Source organism: Geotrypetes seraphini, chromosome 10 (genome assembly GCF_902459505.1).
Source record: "Geotrypetes seraphini chromosome 10, aGeoSer1.1, whole genome shotgun sequence".
Classification (NCBI taxonomy): domain Eukaryota; kingdom Metazoa; phylum Chordata; class Amphibia; order Gymnophiona; family Dermophiidae; genus Geotrypetes; species Geotrypetes seraphini.
In genome coordinates, this window is record NC_047093.1 from 327,321 (window position 1) to 347,649 (window position 20,329).

Consider the following 20,329-nt stretch of genomic DNA (forward strand, 5'->3'; position numbering starts at 1 on the left):
GTGATAGGACAAAGTATTGGGTTCAAGAAGGGATTAGATAATTTCCTGAAGTAAAACGGGATAGAAGGGTATAGATAGAGGATTACTATACAGGTCTTGGGCCGCCACGTGAGCGGATAGCTGGGCATGATGGACTTCTGGTCTGACCCAGCAGAAGCACTGCTTATGTTCTTATAGGAAAAGGAAAACTATCGTACTATAAACTGTATGCTATCTGGGCCCCCAGATAGGCCCCTAAAAAGAGGACATGTTTGGGTTTTACCTGACATCTAGTAACCCTATGCATTTGTGAAGACAAAAAAAAGACGCGACACAGCTCTGCTCCACCCTACCCCAGTCATTTCCTTGGTCCCTCTTCCCATTCTCTGTACCCTTTTAATGCTTCTCTCCCTCCTTCCCCACAGGTGCTTCTCTCTCTCTCCTTCCAGTCCCCCTCTCTTGTAGATGCTTCTTTCTTTCTCTCTTGCCCCCCCTTGCAAACCCCAACCTCCCTTCCATGGGTGCACCTCTCTCTCCATCCAACCTCCTCTCATGCTGTTTCTGTATGTTCCATCCAGAACTACCCTAATCCATACTCTTTTCTCTAAAACTCTTTCTATATCGCTTCTCCAGCCCTCCGTCCATGCTGTTTCTCCAGTCTCCCTCCCTCCTTCTCTTCATGCTGTTTCTCCAATCCTTCTAGATTGTTTTTCAAGCCCCCCTCCTTGCTATTTCTCCCCTCTCTCTCCCTCCCTCCTTCCCCTGACCTACCTCTTCCCCGGGCCAGCCACTGTAATTGAATCTTCGGGTAGCCAGCAGTAACAACGAGGAGAGCTTGCCGCCACCAACCTGCCCCAGAAGCCGCCTCTCTGCAAGTCCCACCTATGTGGGAATAGGAAGTCACTGCAGAGAGGCAGCTTCTGGGGCAGGTTGGTGGCAGAAAGCTCTCCTCGTTGTTACTGCCGGCTACCAGAAGATTCAATTACAGTGGCCGGCTGCCCAAAGATTCAATTACAGCGGCCATCCCAGGGTAGAGGTAGGTAGGGGAGTGGGGAGAGCTGGCTAAACTCGAACAGACTCCCTCATTTAAAAAAAAAACAACTGTCAGGGTACCCAGACAGTCCTCAAAAAAGAGGACATGAAATCCCACCAACTATTAGATCACTGGCAGGCCTATTAAATTTCAGGAAAGCAGTAAAAAACCATCTTTTTACCTAATTAGCACTAATAAAGCCACTACTGTTGAAACAAGTTATTGTAATGTTGCTGTAATTAATCCCAACTCATATGCTAGAGTTCTTACTACAAACAGAAATTGTCCTGCTACTGTAAGAGTTAAGCCCACATCGTTGATAGTGCCTTACCACTGCAATTAGTCCCAATGCATATCTTTGTCCTTCAAGCTGTGTATAGTAATTGTATCTACTTCATGCGCTAACATCGTTAAGGTGCCTTATCAATCATCTTGTACTCTCAAAGCATATATTTGATTTTTCATGCTGTGTATAATTATCTCACTACTACATGGAAAAAGTTCCCATCTAGGCTGGGAGGCAGAGCTTGGCAAGATGGCAGCTTGAAGCTACACGGGACGTCGTAGCGGCCCTTTTGAATTATTTCCTACCTCGCCAATAGTGAAAAGGAAATCAAAACTCCCAGTTCTTCTGGGAGAACAGTTACCTTGGACCAAGAGCATGTTTTCATTTAACCATAGCCTAATTTTATCTAGTTTTAAATTGATACTACTAATATCAGAAGTGTTAGATGGATCAATGGGGTGAATGAGTTGAATGCCATTGGCGTATGCGTAAACAGTAAAGCCAATAGATTGTCAGAGAGTCAGTAGAGGGGCCAGATAGATGTTGAATAGTAAGGGGGAAAGAATAGAACCTTGGGAAATACCGAAATTACTTTTGTAAACAGAAGATGTGGAGTTATTGAAGGATACTGTGAAAGTGTGGTCTGTAAAGTAAGATATAAACCATGCAAGGGTTTAGTTAGAAATACCAACAGATGCTAACTTTTTAAGTAGTAATTCATGATCTATTGTATCAAAGGCTGCTGAGAGATCCAATGAGATAAGAATAACTGATCTATGCTGTTCAAGAAAGTATTGAATAGAGGTTGTTAATCCTAAAAGAGAGTGTTCCGTTGAATGATTTTTGCGGAACCCAGTTTGGTTGGGGTGAAAATTTGTGTTTTTTCGACAAAGTCTGAAATCTGATTAAATACGATCTTTTCAGTTAGTTTTGCCAGAAAAGGAAGATTGGCTATTGGTTTGTAATTAGAACATTCCTGAGTAGATCTTTGTAGTTTTTGAGAATGGGAAAGATAAATGAATGCTTCCAGGCTTTTGGTAGAAACATAGAAAAATGACGGCAGATAAGGGCCATAGCCCATCAAGTCTGCCCACTTCACAGATCCACCCCCCTGAGTCTGCTCTCCTGGAGATCCCTTTCCTAATGACCCATCCTTAACTCTTAATCCTTAACTCTTAAGGATCCCACATGGGCATCCTATTTACCCTTAAAATCTGGCACGCTGTTGGCCTCGATTACCTGTATTGGAAGCTTGTTCCAATGATCAACCACTCTTTCGGTGAAGAAATACTTTCTGGTGTCCCCATTCAATTTCCCGCCCCTGAGTTTAAGCGGATGCCCTCTTGTGGCTGAGGGTCCCTGGAGAAGGAAAATATCTTCTTCCACCTCGATACGTCCGGAGATGTATTTAAATGTCTCAATCATGTCTCCCCTCTCCCTACGTTCCTCGAGAGAGTAGAGCCGCAGCTTGTTCAGCCTCTCTTCGTATGAGAGATCCTTGAGCCCCGAGACCATCCTGGTGGCCATCCGCTGGTAGTCTGCTATTGAGAAAGACATGGGGGAAGCCACTGCTTGCCCTGGATTGGTAGCATGGAATATTGCTACTCCTTGGGTTTTGGTCAGTATTAGTGACCTGGATTGGCCACCATGAGAATAGGCTACTGGGTTTGAAGGACCATTGTTCTGACCCAGTAATGCCATTCTTCTGTTCTTATGGCACTTTAAGAATTCAAAGCTTTAATACTGCCTGCATCGCCTATTCCATTTTATGATTTTGCTTTTTCTCTTTTTTTCCTTCAAATATTGTAATTCTATTTCCAGTTTTATTCCCCTGCGCCTTTCAGCGCTATATAAGTGATAAGTAGTTGTAGCACCCAAATTTTATTTTAAACCACCTAGATTTTAACCTTGGCTTTATATTGGTGGTATAAGATAGCTGGCGGTATATAAAAATAAAGTTATTATTATTATCAAATAAATTGAACTTGAACATATGGATAGCACCGCTAGAAAGAGAATTATCAGAAGATGTAGGCAAGCAGAAGTGACAACAAGGGACCAACATGGTGGAAAAATAAAATGTCTAGACAAAGGTAGAAAAAGTGTTTATTAACCAGAATGTTAGCTTTGGGATATATTTATCACAGATGTTTGTATTGTGTTCAGTGGTTTAGCACACAGCCAATGGTGGTGGGGGCAGTAGCCCTGAGCCCAAAATGGGTGAGCACCAAATTTTCTCCCTGCATTCCCCCTTGCCCAAATACAAAATATAAATGTCTAAGTTGATGGGGAAATCCTAAAGCCTTGTCAGCTGAAGATCTCTTCTTCCAATCCATTAGCCAGAACTCTCCAAGTTCTGCAGCTGGTAGCAGCTCTGGGACACTGCTGCTAGCCAAAGCAAAAAGAAACCAACAAGAACTGCAGTAAAATTGCAATGCAAAACCAAAACAAAATTGCAGAAAATGTACAAGGTACAGGAATTGTATTCATTCAATAAAAAATATAAAAGTCATTAAAAACAATGGTAATAACAATAAAAATTGGTATCCAGAGTTTGGTTCTTGATGTAAAACGTACCAGGACCTGATATGATCCATGTTTCGAAAAACACTTCTTTCTCAGGTGTCCAGGATATTCATTACATAGATACTCAAGAACCATATTGTGACCCGGTGTGGCCATGGTGTGGGCCTTGCCTGGAGCATACAGGCCTCGGCTGAGTGGTAAGACGAGGCTTGAAGTGTGTGGAGTGGAAGAAAATGCAGCACATGCAGGTGTTAAGGTGAAAAAGGAAAATGTGCTTTATTTTCATAAACAGTTCAGCACTTGTTATAGCTCCACAAAAATTCAATAATGGTGCAAGAATAAACACATCAAACATAGTTCAATCCAGGTAAGTCATAAACATTCAAAACCAAAAATATAAGTTACTTGAAGCTCAGCTTCTGTGTCCAGTGTTTAATTGCCAGTGCTTGGGGGAAAAAAAACCTCTTCCCCAAGCTTGGGATTTCACCTCCCATAAAGGAACCAAAATGCTAGGTTCCTCACCCACTGAAATCACCAGTAAAAATAAACCGGCTGCCTTACAGGTTTCATACAGGCAAAAGAAAATACAGTTCAGAACAATATCTGGGTCTTAATCAGTCTTAACAATCAATTCCAGCAGAAGATGAAACAATCCTCAAATCACAAAACTATTCTTCTTTATCAGCAAACATTAATTAATGTATGGCAGCTTCTAGTTCTGCTCCATAGCTTCAGTATCGGCTCCACCCCCACACTCTGCAGTTTCCATGCTCCAGGTATCTATTTCTTCTAAAGCATCTGGCTCCATTACAATCTCCTCATAACTAGCATTTAATTCAGTATTAGAGGGACTCAACCTGAGCCATAGGTGAGCAAGCTGCTTGCTGCCTTCCAGCCCTGTGCTGGAGTAGTTTCCATTCCAGTTCAGACAATCTGCAGGTGGGAGGTGGTCTGGGCTTCTTTCTCCTAACCATTCCCTTTTCAGTTACATGGTGCTGATTAGCACTCAACCCAGCTGGGCTTTCTTGTCTCAAGCCAGCTAGCTTCTGGGTTGCTCTGAGCTGATTACTGCTCATTACACCTTGGCTGATTGGTCTAACGACTCCATCCCTGGTTTGCCTTACTCCCACCCAGGGGCATGCTGGGACTGGTAGTTCCTGACTTTTCTCTGCTATCTGTTGCTTAGGGAAATTAAAACTGGTATGTAAAGGATTCTGCTGGTCCTGCAGTGCTTTGGACCTAGTTCTAGGGACAGGTATTGCAGCTCTCACAGTCCGATCCTTACCTCCATCCCTGCTTCTTGGGGGGATGGAGGTAAGGACACAGGGGTGACACTGTGACAGTGTGGCTAAAAACAATTGAACAAAGAATCTAGGAGCACAGGCGATAAAACTCTTCCTGTAGAAAATGCTGCTCAGAAAAACACTGAATGTTATTACCATTGGTTTTAATGACTTTTATATTTTTTATTGAATAAAATTCCTGTACCTTGTACATTTTCTGCAGTTTTGTTTTGGTTTTACATTCCTGCTAGCTGCAGAGCTTGGAGATTTCTGGCTGACAGAACAAAGGTCTTCATCTGGCAGGGCTTCAGGATCCCCACCAGCAAAGGAGGTGGCTAATTTTAGGGGATCCTGGGCCCAGGACCCTTGTGTGTTCAGTACAAAAGTGCATATCTGTTTTTATTTCTCTTGCTGAGTTTAATTTCTTGGGGTTTCCAGTTCTGTATTTGGTAAAGATCTGTCTGTGTTTTGTGGTGAAGAAATCATTTAAAGTAGTTTTATGTTTGGTATTAAAGGTAGATAGGGAGATTAGGGGGAGGGAGCAGGGAGGAGAGGGGCTTACCATATTTTGAGACGCAAAAACCTGGACACGTGTCCCCGCCCTGTTCTGCCCCTCAGCTCTGCCTCCAGAAAGCCTCATCTCTTCTTTCCCGAACTCTGGGCCACATCTGGAGGACCTCGAGCATGTGTGGATGCGTATGACATCATCCGCACATGCTCAGAGGCTGTCTAGATGCAACTGAAGTTTGTCGGGGCTTTCCAAAACCAAGACAAACTGCCGGGTTTTGGAAAGTCCATCCAGGCACCTGGACGGTCTTCTAAAAAGTGGACATGTCCAGGTTTTCTCAGACTTCTGGTAACTCTAATCAGGGACCCCCTTCTTAATTTCTGTCCTGGGCCCCAGCATGTCTAAAACCGGCCCTGACTGCTAGTCTTGATGGACCTTTGATTTGACAATTATGGCACATGTTATGTTCTTATTCAAGTTCTATGATTCAAGGCCCAGATCTAGTCTGCACTGATTCTCTTGGCTTTTTTTTTTGTAGCCTCATGATGCTGCAGCAAGAGAAAAACCTGGGGGAGCTTCTGGCTAGTAAAGCACAAGAATGGAAAGAATTGCAAGTTTGCCAGACCCAGTTACTAGAGTCGGCACTGCAGGGCACCTCAAAACAGCTTCAGGAACAACAGGAGAAGTTCAGGAAGCTGAAGGAAGATTTCATGCACAATCTGCAGGTCCTAGAGGAGAGAGAGAAGCAGTTAAAGGAATATGATGCTATAATTAATAAGCTAAAAGTGACTGACAGTGCAAAACAGTCAGAAGTCAGCAGTCTTCGGATACAAGTTGAGAAACTTCAACAAATTATTTTGAACGAATCTAGAATGCGTGAAGAGCTTCAGTATCAGTACCAACAAAGATTGAGAGAGCACAAGATAGAACTGGAGAAGCTACACAGGTAGATAACGTTTCTCTTTATTTAGGATGTAACATAGTAACATAGTAGATGACGGCAGATAAAGACCCGAATGGTCCATCCAGTCTGCCCAACCTGATTCAATTTAAATTTTTTTTTTTTTTCTTCTTAGCTATTTCTGGGCGAGAATCCAAAGCTTTACCCGGTACTGTGCTTGGGTTCCAACTGCCGAAATCTCTGTTAAGACTTACTCCAGCCCATCTACACCCTCCCAGCCATTGAAGCCCTCCCCTGCCCATCCTCCTATATGTAAAAGATAAAGGATACTTTTTGTTTGCTCTTGATCTATTTCAGACATTGCAAGCCAGAAATGTTTTTCTCTTTTTCAGGATAAAATACTAGGACAGTGTTCTTTTCTGTCTTTTTTTTCTTTATCTAAAAATAAGTGCAACAGATTAGAGAAAATGGAGAATTACACACATGTATCTTAACACAAATATGTATCAAGGTATTGACACCTAATGCCACTGGTAACTGGTAGGATAGATCTATACAAACATAAAAAACATTAAAAAGTATTTGACTTACAAATTAACAGCACTTTATATGCATCCCCAATCATAAAAGTCACTTTTGGCAAGTAGCAGTGGCGTAACCAGACAGCCAATTCTGGGCAGGCCTCTCTCTTTCTCTCCCTTACTACTATTACTTATCATTTCTAAGTGCTGATAGACAATGTGAGAAATGACTAACTAGAGGACAGGAAAGTGGGCATGGCCATGGAGGTGTCAGGGGCTTCACAGCTTACTCTACCTTTCTCACCCATCTGGTGTTGTCTGGCAGCCTATCGGAACAAGCCATGCATTCGAGCAAGCACTTAATTCATTTTAAAAATGCTGACGTCATTTTCTTTTTTGCAAGGAAATCTGAAAAGTGTGCCCAAGGCCTGATGCAAAATAGCACCACTGACCATTAACACTCGCTAAGCTAGAGTAGAGCAAGCTCAGTGAGAATAAATCAGGTGATCCTGATTGGCGCAGGTGCACAGGCAATGCAAGAAGAACTGGGTTACTTAGAGCAGCTATCCTTGTTGCTGTTATCTGAGTAATCTTTCTCATTTCACCTCTCGCTTTCCCTTCCTTCCCATCCCATCCCCGCAGCCTCTCTCTTCCAGCCACAAGCAGTGGGTCTTGCACGCTGCCAGTGGCTGACCTAGAAGCCTTCCCTCTGACGCGAAATGCAAACATGTCAGAGGAAAGGCTTCCTGGTCAGCCACTGACAGTGTGTAAGACCCACTGTTGGCAGCCTGTAGCTGCTGGATGGATGAGCCTGATGCCAAAAAGGACAGGATAGGCTTGTCTAGGCCCATCTCTGGCTGCGCCCCTGCACTGTGGAACATGCTTGTGTTTTAAGCAGTTTTAAAGGCCATAGAAGGTCTGGGAGCAAGAAGCTGATTATTGTCTTTTGTTGAAGAAAAGATGTTCTTGTATAAAAAAGAAGAAAAAAAATCTAAGATGGCCCACATGGAGATATTTTGCCCTGAAAAAAAGGCAAAATTAAAGCACAAGCTTACAAGGGCATTTCTACCATGCCATATTTTTGCAGGGGCTCTTGCTGGATAGCTCATAATTTATATATGCACAGAAACCAGCATTTTTAATATACTCATACTTGTAAAGTTATGAGACATTTGATAGAATATTCAAAGTTATTGATGATCAATAATAATAATAACAGTTTATATAACGCAGGATCGTGAAGTTCTATGCGGTTTACAAAGATTAAAAGAAGATACAAATAGATTGAACTTAACAGGGTGGAAGCTAGTGATTAACTGCTCAAGGGATCAGTTATTGAGCAGAAAGAGTTGTACGGGTCAGTTGCCTAGATATTCAGGAACAGATATGTTTTTAGGCATTTCCTGAATTCCCCATAAGTAGTAGGCGTAAACGTTCTAGATCTTTACCCCATAATGCTGCCTGATGTGAGAAAAGGTGTTGATGGTGTCTTTTGAGTTTACATCCTCTAACTGGAGGGGAAACGAAGTTCGAATGTGAACTTCTCTTATGTCTGTTGGCTGAGAAGGAGAAAAGGTCAGTTATGTATTTAGGGGCTAGACCATATAGTACTTTAAAGCAGAAACAGGCGAACTTAAACTTTACGTGTGCCTCCATCAAAATATGAGCCTCATTTTGCTGGGCAATAATGAAAAAAAAGTAATTTTATTTGGAAATTCCTTCAGTATATCTCAATTCAGCATCAAAAACTGTTTAGATAAGCCAAATTTGAGTTTTCTACCAGTTTTGGTTTATGTACTGTAGATACTGAAAGTAGCTACTTTTGTCAGTATGCATGTGACCAGTTGCAGAATACCCCTTCACATCATATTCTCTAGTTCAGGAACAAATGCGTTTCTGAATCTAATTTTTTGCATAGTTTCGTTTAAGATTTTAGGCTACTCATACATAAAATTTAATGGAATTCTGAGATGGTTAACTGGGGACATGTTTCAAAATTGGACCACTTGACATAGAATGACCATTTTGGAAAGATTAAACAAGCGATTCACATCTACTCGTTCCACTCCACTCAGTATTTTATAGACCTCTATCGTATCTCTCCTGAGCCATCTCTTCTCCCTACCATGCCCTAATATTACATTTATCCAGTCAATAATGGGGTATTGAAGTCAAAATAAATGCAAAACTCCACTCTCTTCCAGAGATGTCGCAAGCTCTGAAGCACTACCTTTCTCCCTTTCATCTTTCTCTTTTCCGTGTATCAATACCTCACCCCTGACGTTCGCGTACTTCTGGGTGTCTCATGCCGCAGCCACTACATTTAGGAGTGTGTGGCGCAGTGGTTGGAGCTACAGCCTCAGAACCCTGGGGTTGTGGGTTCAAACCTTGCACTGCTCCTTGTGACCCTGGACAAGTCACTTAGTTCTCCATAGCCTCAGATACGTTAGGTAGATTGTGAACCCACTGGCACAGATAGGGAAAATACTTGAGTTACCTGATTGTAAAACCACTTAGATAATCTTGATAGGCGGTATATAAAAACCTAATAAACTTGTTCAGTTGCCAAATGGCTTGGGTACCGGCGGAAAAAAGCTCTTCCAGTGATACAAAACGATGTCCAGCATAGGTTGTTTCAACTTTGGAAAAAGATCGAAGTCTGGTGGACTCATGTCTGGACTGTAGGGAGCATGAGGTAACACCTCCCAGCCATATATTCGTAGTTTTTCAATGACGACATTCCCTATATGCGTGCGAGCGTTGTCGTGAAGAATGAGTGGCCCAGCCAAGAGCAACTGAGGTCAGGTTTTGTGCATTTTTATGTAATGTAATGTAATGTAATTTATTTCTTATATACCGCTACATCCGTTAGGTTCTAAGCGGTTTACAGAAAATATACATTAAGATTAGAAATAAGAAAGGTACTTGAAAAATTCCCTTATGTGCATTTTTTGCATAAAATCATGATAATACACTGCTGTGACACTTCTTCCACATGGAACTTTGTCTGTAATGATGATTCCTTCATGATCATAAGCAAAAATCATCATTTGTTTGACTTTTGATTGAGCTTGTCAAAATTTTTTTGGCCGTGGTGAAGTTGGAGCTCTCCATTCTTCATTGAAAAACTACACAAATTTGGCTGGGGGGTGTTACCTCATGTTCCCTACAGTCCAGACATGAGTCCACCAGACTTTGACCTTTTTCCAAAGTTGAAACAACTTATGTGTGGACATCATTTTGCATCTCTGGAAGAGCTTTTTTCCGCTGGTACTGAACAAAAACGGTGTCTTGGATGGAATAATGAAGCTTCCCGGATGTCATTGCAAAGCAGGGAAACTATATTGAAGGATTGTAAAGAAATACTTGAAAAAAAAATAAAACATGTAAATTTAAAAAAATAGTGTGCATTATTGATTAAATGACCCTCGTATATTGCTGACACCGGCAACACTTTTTAAAACCCATCGACGGTTTAGACATGAACGGGAAGACCTGCTCAGCTAAATTAAATTTGAGAATAAAAACCTTTAACGATTGTTTCCCAATCCCGGTCAAAGGAGGAAAGGGAAATTGAAAGAAATAAGTTTTTTTTTTTTTTTTTTGCAAAACTAAATAAAAGAAATAAGAGTGAAAAGATACGCAAGGAAGGCACTATTTTGAAAAAACACGCAGTTATTGAAAACACAGCTACTTCGTTCCATGGAAAACAAAGAACTGGGTATCACGTGTCCTCGATGGATGTGAAGGCACTCGCTCATGCACGGTAATGGGCAGTCTGAAATGTTTTGAATTTCTTAAAGTGCCTATGCACTATTTATTGCCCGTTCTGGGCTTCTTGGATGACGTCACCCCCACATATGAGAATATCTGCCTGATGTCTCTGGATAACACTGTTACGGTAAGTAACTGTGCTATTTGGGGAGTAGAAATCCAAGGGGGTTGAATGTGCTGGGAGAAGATAGGCTATATTCACGGACAGGGAGAGGGATCTTGGGGTGATAGTGTTTGAGGATCTGAAGGCGATGAAATAGTATGACAAGGCGGTGGCTGTAGCCTGAAGGATGCTAGGCTGTATAGAGAGAGGCATAACCAGCAGAAGAAAGGAGATGTGATGCCCCTCTACAGGTTGTCAGTGAGGCCCCACTTGGAATATTGTGTTCAGTTTTGAAGGCCTTGTATGGCGAAGAATATAAGAACATAAGAATAGCCTTCCTGCGTCAGACCAATGGTCCATCAAGCCCAGTAGCCCATTCTCACGGTGACCAATCCAGGTCACTAATACCTGACCAAAACCCAAGGAGTAGCAATATTCCATGCTACCGATTCAGGGCAAGCAGTGGCTTCCCCCATGTCTTTCTCATTAACAGACTATGGACTTTTCCTCCAGGAACTTGTCCAAAACTTTCTTAAAACCAGCTATGTTATCCACTCTTACCACAACCTCTGGCAATGTGTTCCAGAGCTTAACTATTTTCTGAGTGAAAAAAATTTCCTCCTATTGGTTTTAAAAGTATTTCCCTGTAACTTCATCTAGTGTCTCCTAGTGTTTGTAATTTTTAATGGAGTGAAAAATTGATCCACTTGTACCCATTCTATTCCACTCAGAATTTTGTAGACTTCAATCATATCTCCCCTCAGCCGTCTCTTTTCCAAGCTGAAGAGCCCTAACCATTCCTCATACGAGAGGCATTCCATCCCCTTTATCATCTTGCTCACTCTTCTTTGAACCTTTTCTAGCGCCACTATATCTTTCTTGAGATAAGGAGACCAGAGTTGAACTCAATACTCCAGATGAGGTCGCACCATGGAGCAATATAGCGGCATTATAACATCCCTTTTTAAATAATTCCTAGTATCCTGTTGCTTTTTTTGCTGCCACCACACATTGGGTGGAAGGTTTCATCGTATTGTCTATGATGATACCCAGATCCTTTTCTTGGGTGCTAACCGCCAAGGTGGATCCTAGCATCCAGTGACTGTGATTCAGGTTATTCTTCCCAATGTGCATCATTTTGCATTTGTCCACATTAAATTTCATCTGCCATTTGGATGCCCAGTCTACAAATTTCCTAAGGTACACCAGCAATTTTTCACAGTCTGCATGAGTTTTAACAACTTTGAACAGTTTAGTGTCATCTACAAATTTAATCACTTCACTCGTCTTCCAATTTCCAGATCATTTATAAATAAATTAAATAGCACCGGTAAAAGAAAGAACATCACTCCAGGCTCTCCTGAAGTTTGACTCGCTCTCTATTAAAACTGTTCCAACGTTAAAATTATTAGTAGTCACCTTCGATTGTAAATTTTCTTACCACACTCACATTAGCACAGTTGTTCAGAAATGCTATTATCGTCTTAGAATGATTCGTTCTCTTGCCAAGTTGCTTGAACCGGCCTCCTAAACACACTGATCCATTCTTTAGTAATCTCCTGCATAGACTACTGTAAAAGGGCATTACAAAAAAGGAAATCAGGCGGCTTCAAATTGTGCAAAATATTGCTATAAAGATTATTTGCGGGGCAAAGAAATATGATCACGTCTCACCTCTTTTGTTCAACGCACACTGGTTACCAGTCGAACATAGAGTCAGTTATAAAATCCTACTTCTATCATTCACAACAAAATCAAATAACCAACCCAATTTCATTAACAGACTTTTAATTCCTTATAATACATCAAAATCTCTTCGTTCAACGTCACAGAATCTCTTCACTATACCCTCTTTAAAAATGATTAATACATTGCGCTCTAATAACTTTGCCGTCACAGCCCCTATTCTTTGGAATTCGATGCCTAATTATTTGCGTAGTGAACTAGACTTAAAACAATTCAAAGCAATACTGAAAACTTTTTTGTTCCAAGACATCTTTGGACAATAACTGTCCTTTTAAGGGCATTCTTTAATATTTTTTAATTTTTCAGGGTTTTAATATTTCAATATTTTTAATATTTGCATATTTTAAAAATTTCAAAAATCTTAAACTCTTAAAATTTTGAAAATTTAAATTACAAAGTAAACTGCTATTTTACCCTAGCCTACCGTACTTTCCTTTTATGTTTACCTTTTCTATAAAAATTGTAGTTCTTCCCCACTTCCCTATTGTTTGCATAGGTCCGTACGATTGTGTTTTCTTATATTTGGATTTTTCCAGTACCCCTTGTTTTTATTTGTTTTTATAATGATGTCCGTTGTTTTTTTTTTTTTTTTTTTAATGTACTTCTACATTGTAAACCGCTTAGATATTTGATTAAGCGGTCTAAAAAATCTTTTAATAAACTTGAAACTTTAATTATCCAGGCCGGGTCTTTTGCTCGACTCTTTTTGTACCCCTTTCTGAATCTGAGGCTATACAGATTTTGTGCTTCGCTCACTGTGTCCTTGAAAAAAGACCAGGCTTGCTCTACCGTCTGCCATTTCTTGGAGGTGTTCCTAAGTTTCTTCCTTACCATTCTCCTCATTGCTTCGTAGTTTCCTTTCTTGAAGTTGAAAGTTGTCGCTATGGTTCTCTTTCCCTTCGGTATTCCTACTTCAACCTTGAACTTGATCATATTATGATCGCTGTTTCCCAACGGTCCCACTACTTTCACTTCCTTTGCAGGTCCTCCTAACCCACTTAGGATTAGATTTAGAGTGGCATTCCCTCTTGTCGGTTCTCTGACAAGCTGCTCCATGAAGCAATCCTGCGTAGCCTCCAGGAATCCTCTCTCCTTAGCACATTTTGAGCTTCCAAGATTCCAGTCTATCCCGGGATAGTTGAAGTCTCCCATAATAACCGTGTTACTGCTTTTGCATTCTTTCTTCATCTCGGCTTTCATTTCTTCATCGACATCTTCGGTTTGTCCAGGTGGATGATAGTATAGGCCCATCTTTATCTCAGGCCCTTTCCTTCCAGGTATTTTAACCCATAGCGATTCCAGTTCGTTGGTCGTCTCTGCTGTGTCCACTCTGGTCGGGTGTATGCTTTCTTTTATGTAAAGGGCTATTCCACCTCCTTTCTGTCCTGACCTGTCCTGGCGATAGAGCTTGTACCCCAGCAGTACTGTATCCCATTTGTTATCTTCATTCCACCATGTTTCAGAGACTCCAATAGAAACATAGAGTATGACGGCAGAAAAGGGCTGGTGGCCCAACAAGTCTGTCCATTCAAGAACCCTCCCTCCTTTGAGAATCCATCTTTTAAGTATAACTCTGTAGCAACCCCACCTGTTTGTCCCATAGTCTCTTGAAGTTGAGCAGGTTACTGGCCTCGACTACCTGGCATGGAAGACCATTCCATTGATCAATCACCCTTTCGGTGAAGAAGTATTTCCTTGTGTCACCATGAAATCTTCCCCCCTTAAGTTTTAGCGGATGCCCTCTTGTCGCCGTGGGACCCGTAAGAAAAGAGATTTCTTCCTCCACCTCAATGTGGCCCGTGATATATTTGAATGTTTCTATCATGTCCCCCCTTTCTCTGCGCTCTTCGAGAGAGTACAAGCGAAGTCTACTCAGACGTTATTCATATGGGAGATCTTTAACTCCCGAGACCATCCTAGTGGCCATTCTCTGGACCGACTCCATTCTCTTCACATCCTTTTGATAGTGTGGCCTCCAAAAGTGGACACAGTTCTCCAGGTGAAGTCTCACCATGGATCTGTATAACGGCAGTATGACTTCAGGCTTTCGGCTGATAAAGCTCCTGATGCAACCCAGCATTTGTCTAGCCTTGGCTGAAGCTTTCTCCACCTGATTGGCAGCTTTCAGATCTTCCCGGATGATTACTCCCAAATCCCTTTCTGCAACATCTTGTTAAGTTCTCACCGTTCAAGGTGTATGTTCTGCATGGATTTCCGCTACCAAGATGCATTATCTTACATTTTTTGGCATTAAAATTTAGTTGCCAAGTACTGGACCACTGTTTTAGTAAAAGTAGGTCCTGCTCCATAGTGTTGGGCTTGGTTGCGCTGTCAGGTTCTGTTGCCTTGCCCACAGTGTTGCATAGTTTGGCGTCATTGGCAAATAATGTAATTTTGCCTCGAAGTCCCTGAGTTAGATCCCTTACAAAGATATGAAATAGCATCAGGCTCAAGACCGAGCCCTGCGGCACTCCAATGATGTCTATGTCCTCTGCTTTGACCATGACTTCTAGTTTCCCCATTTTGTTCCTTAGGCTCCTTGCATTGGTATATATGCAATTTAGATCCTGGTATTTTCTTGTCTTTATTTTCTTTCCCTGTGCTTCGATCTTTAGTTTCTTCTCTTGTGCTACAATCTTCCTAACCTCCTCTTCTGGGTTAGTCAACTCCTGTAATTTGCCCTTTGTTTCTTCCCAGCCTTTTTCCCCCTTAGTATCTTCGCAGGATACTTTCTTCCAAATCATCGACGCTTGGTCGACTGTCGGCTTACCCCTCTTCTTAGTTTAAAGCCTGCTCTATTCCTCTCCTGACGTTGTTTGCTAGTAGTCTAGTTCCCGCTGCACTCAGGTGCAGTCCATTTCTCCTGTAAAGCTTGCTCTTGCCCCAGAACGTTGTCCAGTTCCTCACGAAGTGAAACCCCTCTTCCTCACACCATCTCCTCATCCATGCATTTATTGATTGTAGTTCCTCCTGCCTTTTCACATCTACCCTCGGTACCGGTAGGATCTCTGAGAATGCTATCTTCTGAGTTCTCATCTTCAACTTCCTTCCCAGAATCTTGAACTGTTCTATCAGCGCACTTCTTCTGTAGTCTCTCCTGCTGACATCATTTGTCCCGATGTGGATCATTACTGCAGTCTCTTCCGTCTCCGCTCCTTCCAGGATCTTTCCAATTTTGTCAACGATGTCCTTTGCTCTTGCTCCTGGGAGGCAGGTCACTAGTCGATCCTCTCTCCCTCCTGCTCTGTGGCTGTCCACATGCCTCAGGATTGAGTCTCCCACTAGGATCGCAGACTTTCCCCTCTTTAATTTTCACTTTGGTCTCAGGTCAATGTCCTTGGAGTGCTTTGCTGCTGCTTCTATGTCCTCGGTGTGCTTCGCTGCTTCTTCTTCTGGGCATCCACTAGCCATTTCCTCCCCCTCCTGCAGTGTTCCTCTGTGGGCGTCTTCTTCAGGGTCTTCTGTTTCTAGTTCTCCCTTCCATGTTGATGTTGGTGTAACTTCATCTTTCACCTGAAGTTCGTTCTCTTCCACCCTCCTGTAGACTTCCTCAATGAATTTCTCGAGTTCCCTGACTTCCTCCTCAATGTGTCTCTCACTAATGAAGTCCTCAGCTGTTTGATTGGGTCCTCCATAGTGTAAAGTCCTTCTAGCTCCTGTATCTTGTTCTCTAGTCGCTTGACTTCTTTCTTCAAGCTTTTCAGCTCCTGACACCGACCGCATACATATGACTGTCTCCCCGAGGGGAGGTAGTCATACATATGACAGTCTGTGCAGAACACTGGAAAGCTCATCTTCTAGATTTCTCTCTGCTTCCACTGTCGTTCACCTTTTTTTTTTATTTGGAGTCCTATCTTCTTTACTGGTACTTTTGTACCTGTGTGAGTATGTGTGTTCTTCTGTGTCTGCTTCTTGCTACTTTCTTATTCCCTTTGTTGTATGTTGTGCCCTGTATCCACTCCTAATGTGTCACTTTTGTCTAGTGTTGAGTTTTGTTGTGGTGTTCTGTGTCAGCTGGTGTCCCTACTTTAAGTTAACAGTTTACGTATGACCTGCTGTTTTGCTTTTTAAGTTCTTATTGATTGTTTTTGCTGTGTTAGTTGTTGGTTTCCTTACCTTGTTGCCCTTCCTTGATGTCCTGACTCTGCCCTTCTTGCCTTGCCTTGCTTTGCCTGCCTTTGTTTTTCTCTCTCCTCCTTTCTCCCTCTGCTTACAACGTGCTCCTGCTTCTGCCCAGCCGCCTCCTGACTCTCCTGGCTGCCTCTGAAGCTGTTCGCAGTGGTCTCCACGCCATTGGCTCCTCCCCTTTTAAGGGGAAGATCGGCTGCGGCATGAAAATATAATCCAAAAGAAAAGGTTCATCAAATTGAGCTTTTTAACTCAGTCCCAAGCTCTGGGCTTTAGTAGGTAAACCATACACAATCCTCTTTACCAGAGTCTAATTTTAGGAATGCTTGAAGTTGTGCAAGAAAAAAAATCAATCACTTCAATTAACTGCTGCACTATTTACAGTGGCAAAGGAAGCAACCCTTTGTCATGAACTTCAGGATGGAGTTTACTACAGTGACTCACAAACCAGCAATATTGGGCTACAGGCATAGGTAGCCATGAGAGACAACATGTTTTATACTTCTGTGAAAAAGGTTCTTATCAAGGCACATATACAGTTTTATGGCATTCATGCAGTAGACAGCAGAAACTGGTTCTTAAAGATGAACTTAATCAAAACCAGGCTGGTGGTTAACAGAGAAAACATACAAGCTTTTAACCTCAGGGATTTTTAGAATGTTTCTGAGAAGCATGCAGGCTCAGTGCAATCAAAGGAGCTGCTGTGGCATCAGCTAACAGCTGCTACGTGCCTGCACACGTAGCTCTGCTATCAGTGAATCATAGGAACAAAGCAAGCTGAGTTTTCTTCCCAGCGTTTGATTCAGTTTTAGCCACTGCTGTGCTCAGCACAAAAACATACAGTTCCTTAGGTTTAAGGCACAGAGAGAAAAATGCAGAAAATGTTACAGTCCAAAAATATACCTTCTCTTGCAGCACCCACTGTGCATACTAGGAAAAGGCAGCAAAGAACATCCAGCCAACTCACATTTGCTCCAAACCACTTCCATTTTTTCTGGCCAAGCTTCAGCTGCAGCACCACTCTCTTCAAAGACCATAGCTTCACTCGGCTCTGAAATAAGAGAATCTGGAGTCAAGTTACCCTCTGCTTGCTCCTCAGTCATCTCCCAAGCAATGCTGTGTACCTCAGCTAGCTGGTCTGTTTGAAGCTCCATCTTACTCTGAGCTTCTTCCTGTCTCTCTCTCTCCTGCTCTCTACTCCACCTCGCTTTAAACTGAGGAAAACCACACCCCCTTGGCTACTGTGGGGGTTAGGGCTTTCCTTCCTCAGCCTGAGACCAGTGTTCTTCCTAGGGCCTTTTAGCCGGGCGTTCCGCCTGGCTAATTTAGATGATCACCCAGCTGTCATCTCAATCGCGAATCCTGCTGCTGCCCCAGCTGCTCAACATTTTTTTAAAAACCCTCTCACCGGCTTGGAGATTTCCCAGGCTGACTCGGCAAAGCCTGAATCACCGCTGAAAGTGTTTGACTCCTGCCTGACTTTTTTTTTTTAAACGCCAGCAAGCGACTTGAACCCATGCTCGGGGCTCTAATATGTGCATGCCGGCTTCCCATTCTCTTCCTTCTGAAACCGGAAGTTATGTCCTGGGGGGAGAGAAGAGAAGGGAAGCCTGCATGCACACGTTAGAGCCCCGGAGCATGAGTTCGCTTCAGGCTAAGGTGGGAGACAGGTCAGCGACAGAGGGAAGCTTATAACTTGCTGCTCTTGCTTGCTTCGGGCCTTCCTCGCTGCTGGGTCCTGCCTGCTTTCTGTTTCCGCGAAGGCAGGACCTGGCAACGAGGAAGGCCCGAAGCAAGCAAGAGCAGCAAGCTGTAAGCTTCCCTCCGTCGCTGACCTATGGAAGATAGGTCAGCGATGGAGGGAAGCTTACAACTTGCCTTAGTCTGTAGCGACTCTGCCGACGTGTGTGTGAGATGGGAAGAATGGGAAGAGAAATGCTGCTTCTGCACTCAATTGGGGGGAGGGATGGGAAGAGAAATGCTACTGCTGCACCCAATTGGGGGGCAGGAGGGGAAGAGAAGTGCTGCTGCTGCTGCATCCATTTGGGGAGGGAGAGGGGGAAGAGAAGTGCTGCTTCTGCACCCAATTGGGGAGAGAGCGGTGACAAGGAAGACCAGGGAAGGAAGAGCAGAGGAAAGAGATGCCAAGACCATGGGAGGGAGGGAAAGAAAAGGAGCTATCAGACAATGGAGGGGGAAGGGAGTGATGTCAGGGCATATGGGGGGAGGGGGAGGAGACAGATGCCAGACCAGGTAAAAGGAAGGAAGGAGAAGAGATGCCAGATAATGGAGTGAGAGGAGGAGATGGAAGGAGAGGAGAGAGATGCCAGGGCATGGGGGGAGGGAAAGGAAACTAAGGAGACATAAAATGCCAGACCAGAAGGAAAGAAAAGAGAGGAGGTGCCAGAGAAGGAGGGAGAGGGAGAGATAGGAGAGGAGAGAGATGCCAGGGCATGGGGGGAGAGAAGGGAAGGAGATAGAGAAATGAAAACCGAGATAAGGCGAGAATGCAAGATCAGTAACATGATTGTTATGGGAGACTTCAACTATCCTGGGATAGACTGGAGTCTTGGAAACTCACAATGCGCTAGGGAGACCTGATTCCTGGAGGCTATACAGGACTTTTTTGGGTCTTGGAGCGTTTTGGCATTCAAGGGGACTTTATTGCATGAGTGTCCGTCTTTACGGAGGAGGATACCGCAAAAATACCAGAAGCAGTGAAAGTGTTTAGTGGAGTAATAGAAGACAGCCTCACCACAGTTGAAGTGGAGTTGGACCAGATATACTACCAGATCGACAAACTTAAAAGTGACAAATCCCCTGGACCGGATGGAATTCACCCGAGAGTCTTAAAGGAATTGAAGGTTGAAATCGGAGAGTTATTGCAAAAACTCGCCAATCTGACAATCAGAACTGGACAGATACCAGACGACTGGAAGATAGCGAACGTCACGCCAATTTTCAAAAAAGGATCGAGAGGAGAACCGGGCAACTACAGACCTGTGAGCCTTGCGTCTGTCCCTGGAAAGATGGTTGAAGCACTGATCAAGGATAGCATAGTCCGGCACTTAGATACACACGACTTGCTGAAACCCAGTCAACATGGGTTCAGGAAAGGGAAATCATGTTTAATGAATTTACTTCAATTTTTTGAGACCGTGAACAAGCAAATTGATAGTGGAATGCCGGTGGACATAATATATTTGGACTTCCAGAAAGCATTCGACAAAGTTCCACATGAAAGACTTCTCAGGAAACTACAAAGCCATGGAATAGAGGGAGATATACAAAGGTGGATAGGCAAATGGCTGGAAAACAGAAAGCAGAGAGTGGGCATAAATGGGAAGTTCTCAGACTGGGAGAAAGTGACTAGTGGTGTGCCCCAGGGCTCGGTACTTGGGCCGATCCTATTTAATATTTATATCAATGACCTGGAAGACGGAATATCCAGTGAGATCATTAAGTTTGCAGACGACACAAAGCTATGCCGGGCAATCAGATCGCAGGAGGATAGCGAGGAACTCCAGAGCGACTTGTATCA

General features: G+C 43.1%; 1 protein-coding gene across 5 annotated transcripts in view; it reads left to right on the top strand.

Moving 5' to 3' along the window:
* The window catches only part of CCDC57 (coiled-coil domain containing 57), a 411,998-nt gene that overhangs the window by 9,088 nt on the left and 382,581 nt on the right, over nt 1-20,329 (top strand). For all 5 annotated transcript variants that reach the window (XR_004540808.1, XM_033960323.1, XM_033960322.1 and 2 more), the window contains exon 2: nt 6,154-6,561. Coding sequence is in view for 4 of the 5 variants with exons in the window: in XM_033960323.1 (XP_033816214.1) it covers nt 6,158-6,561 (404 nt within the window). In the remaining variant the exon portion in view is untranslated. The remainder of the gene's footprint in view (nt 1-6,153; nt 6,562-20,329) is intronic.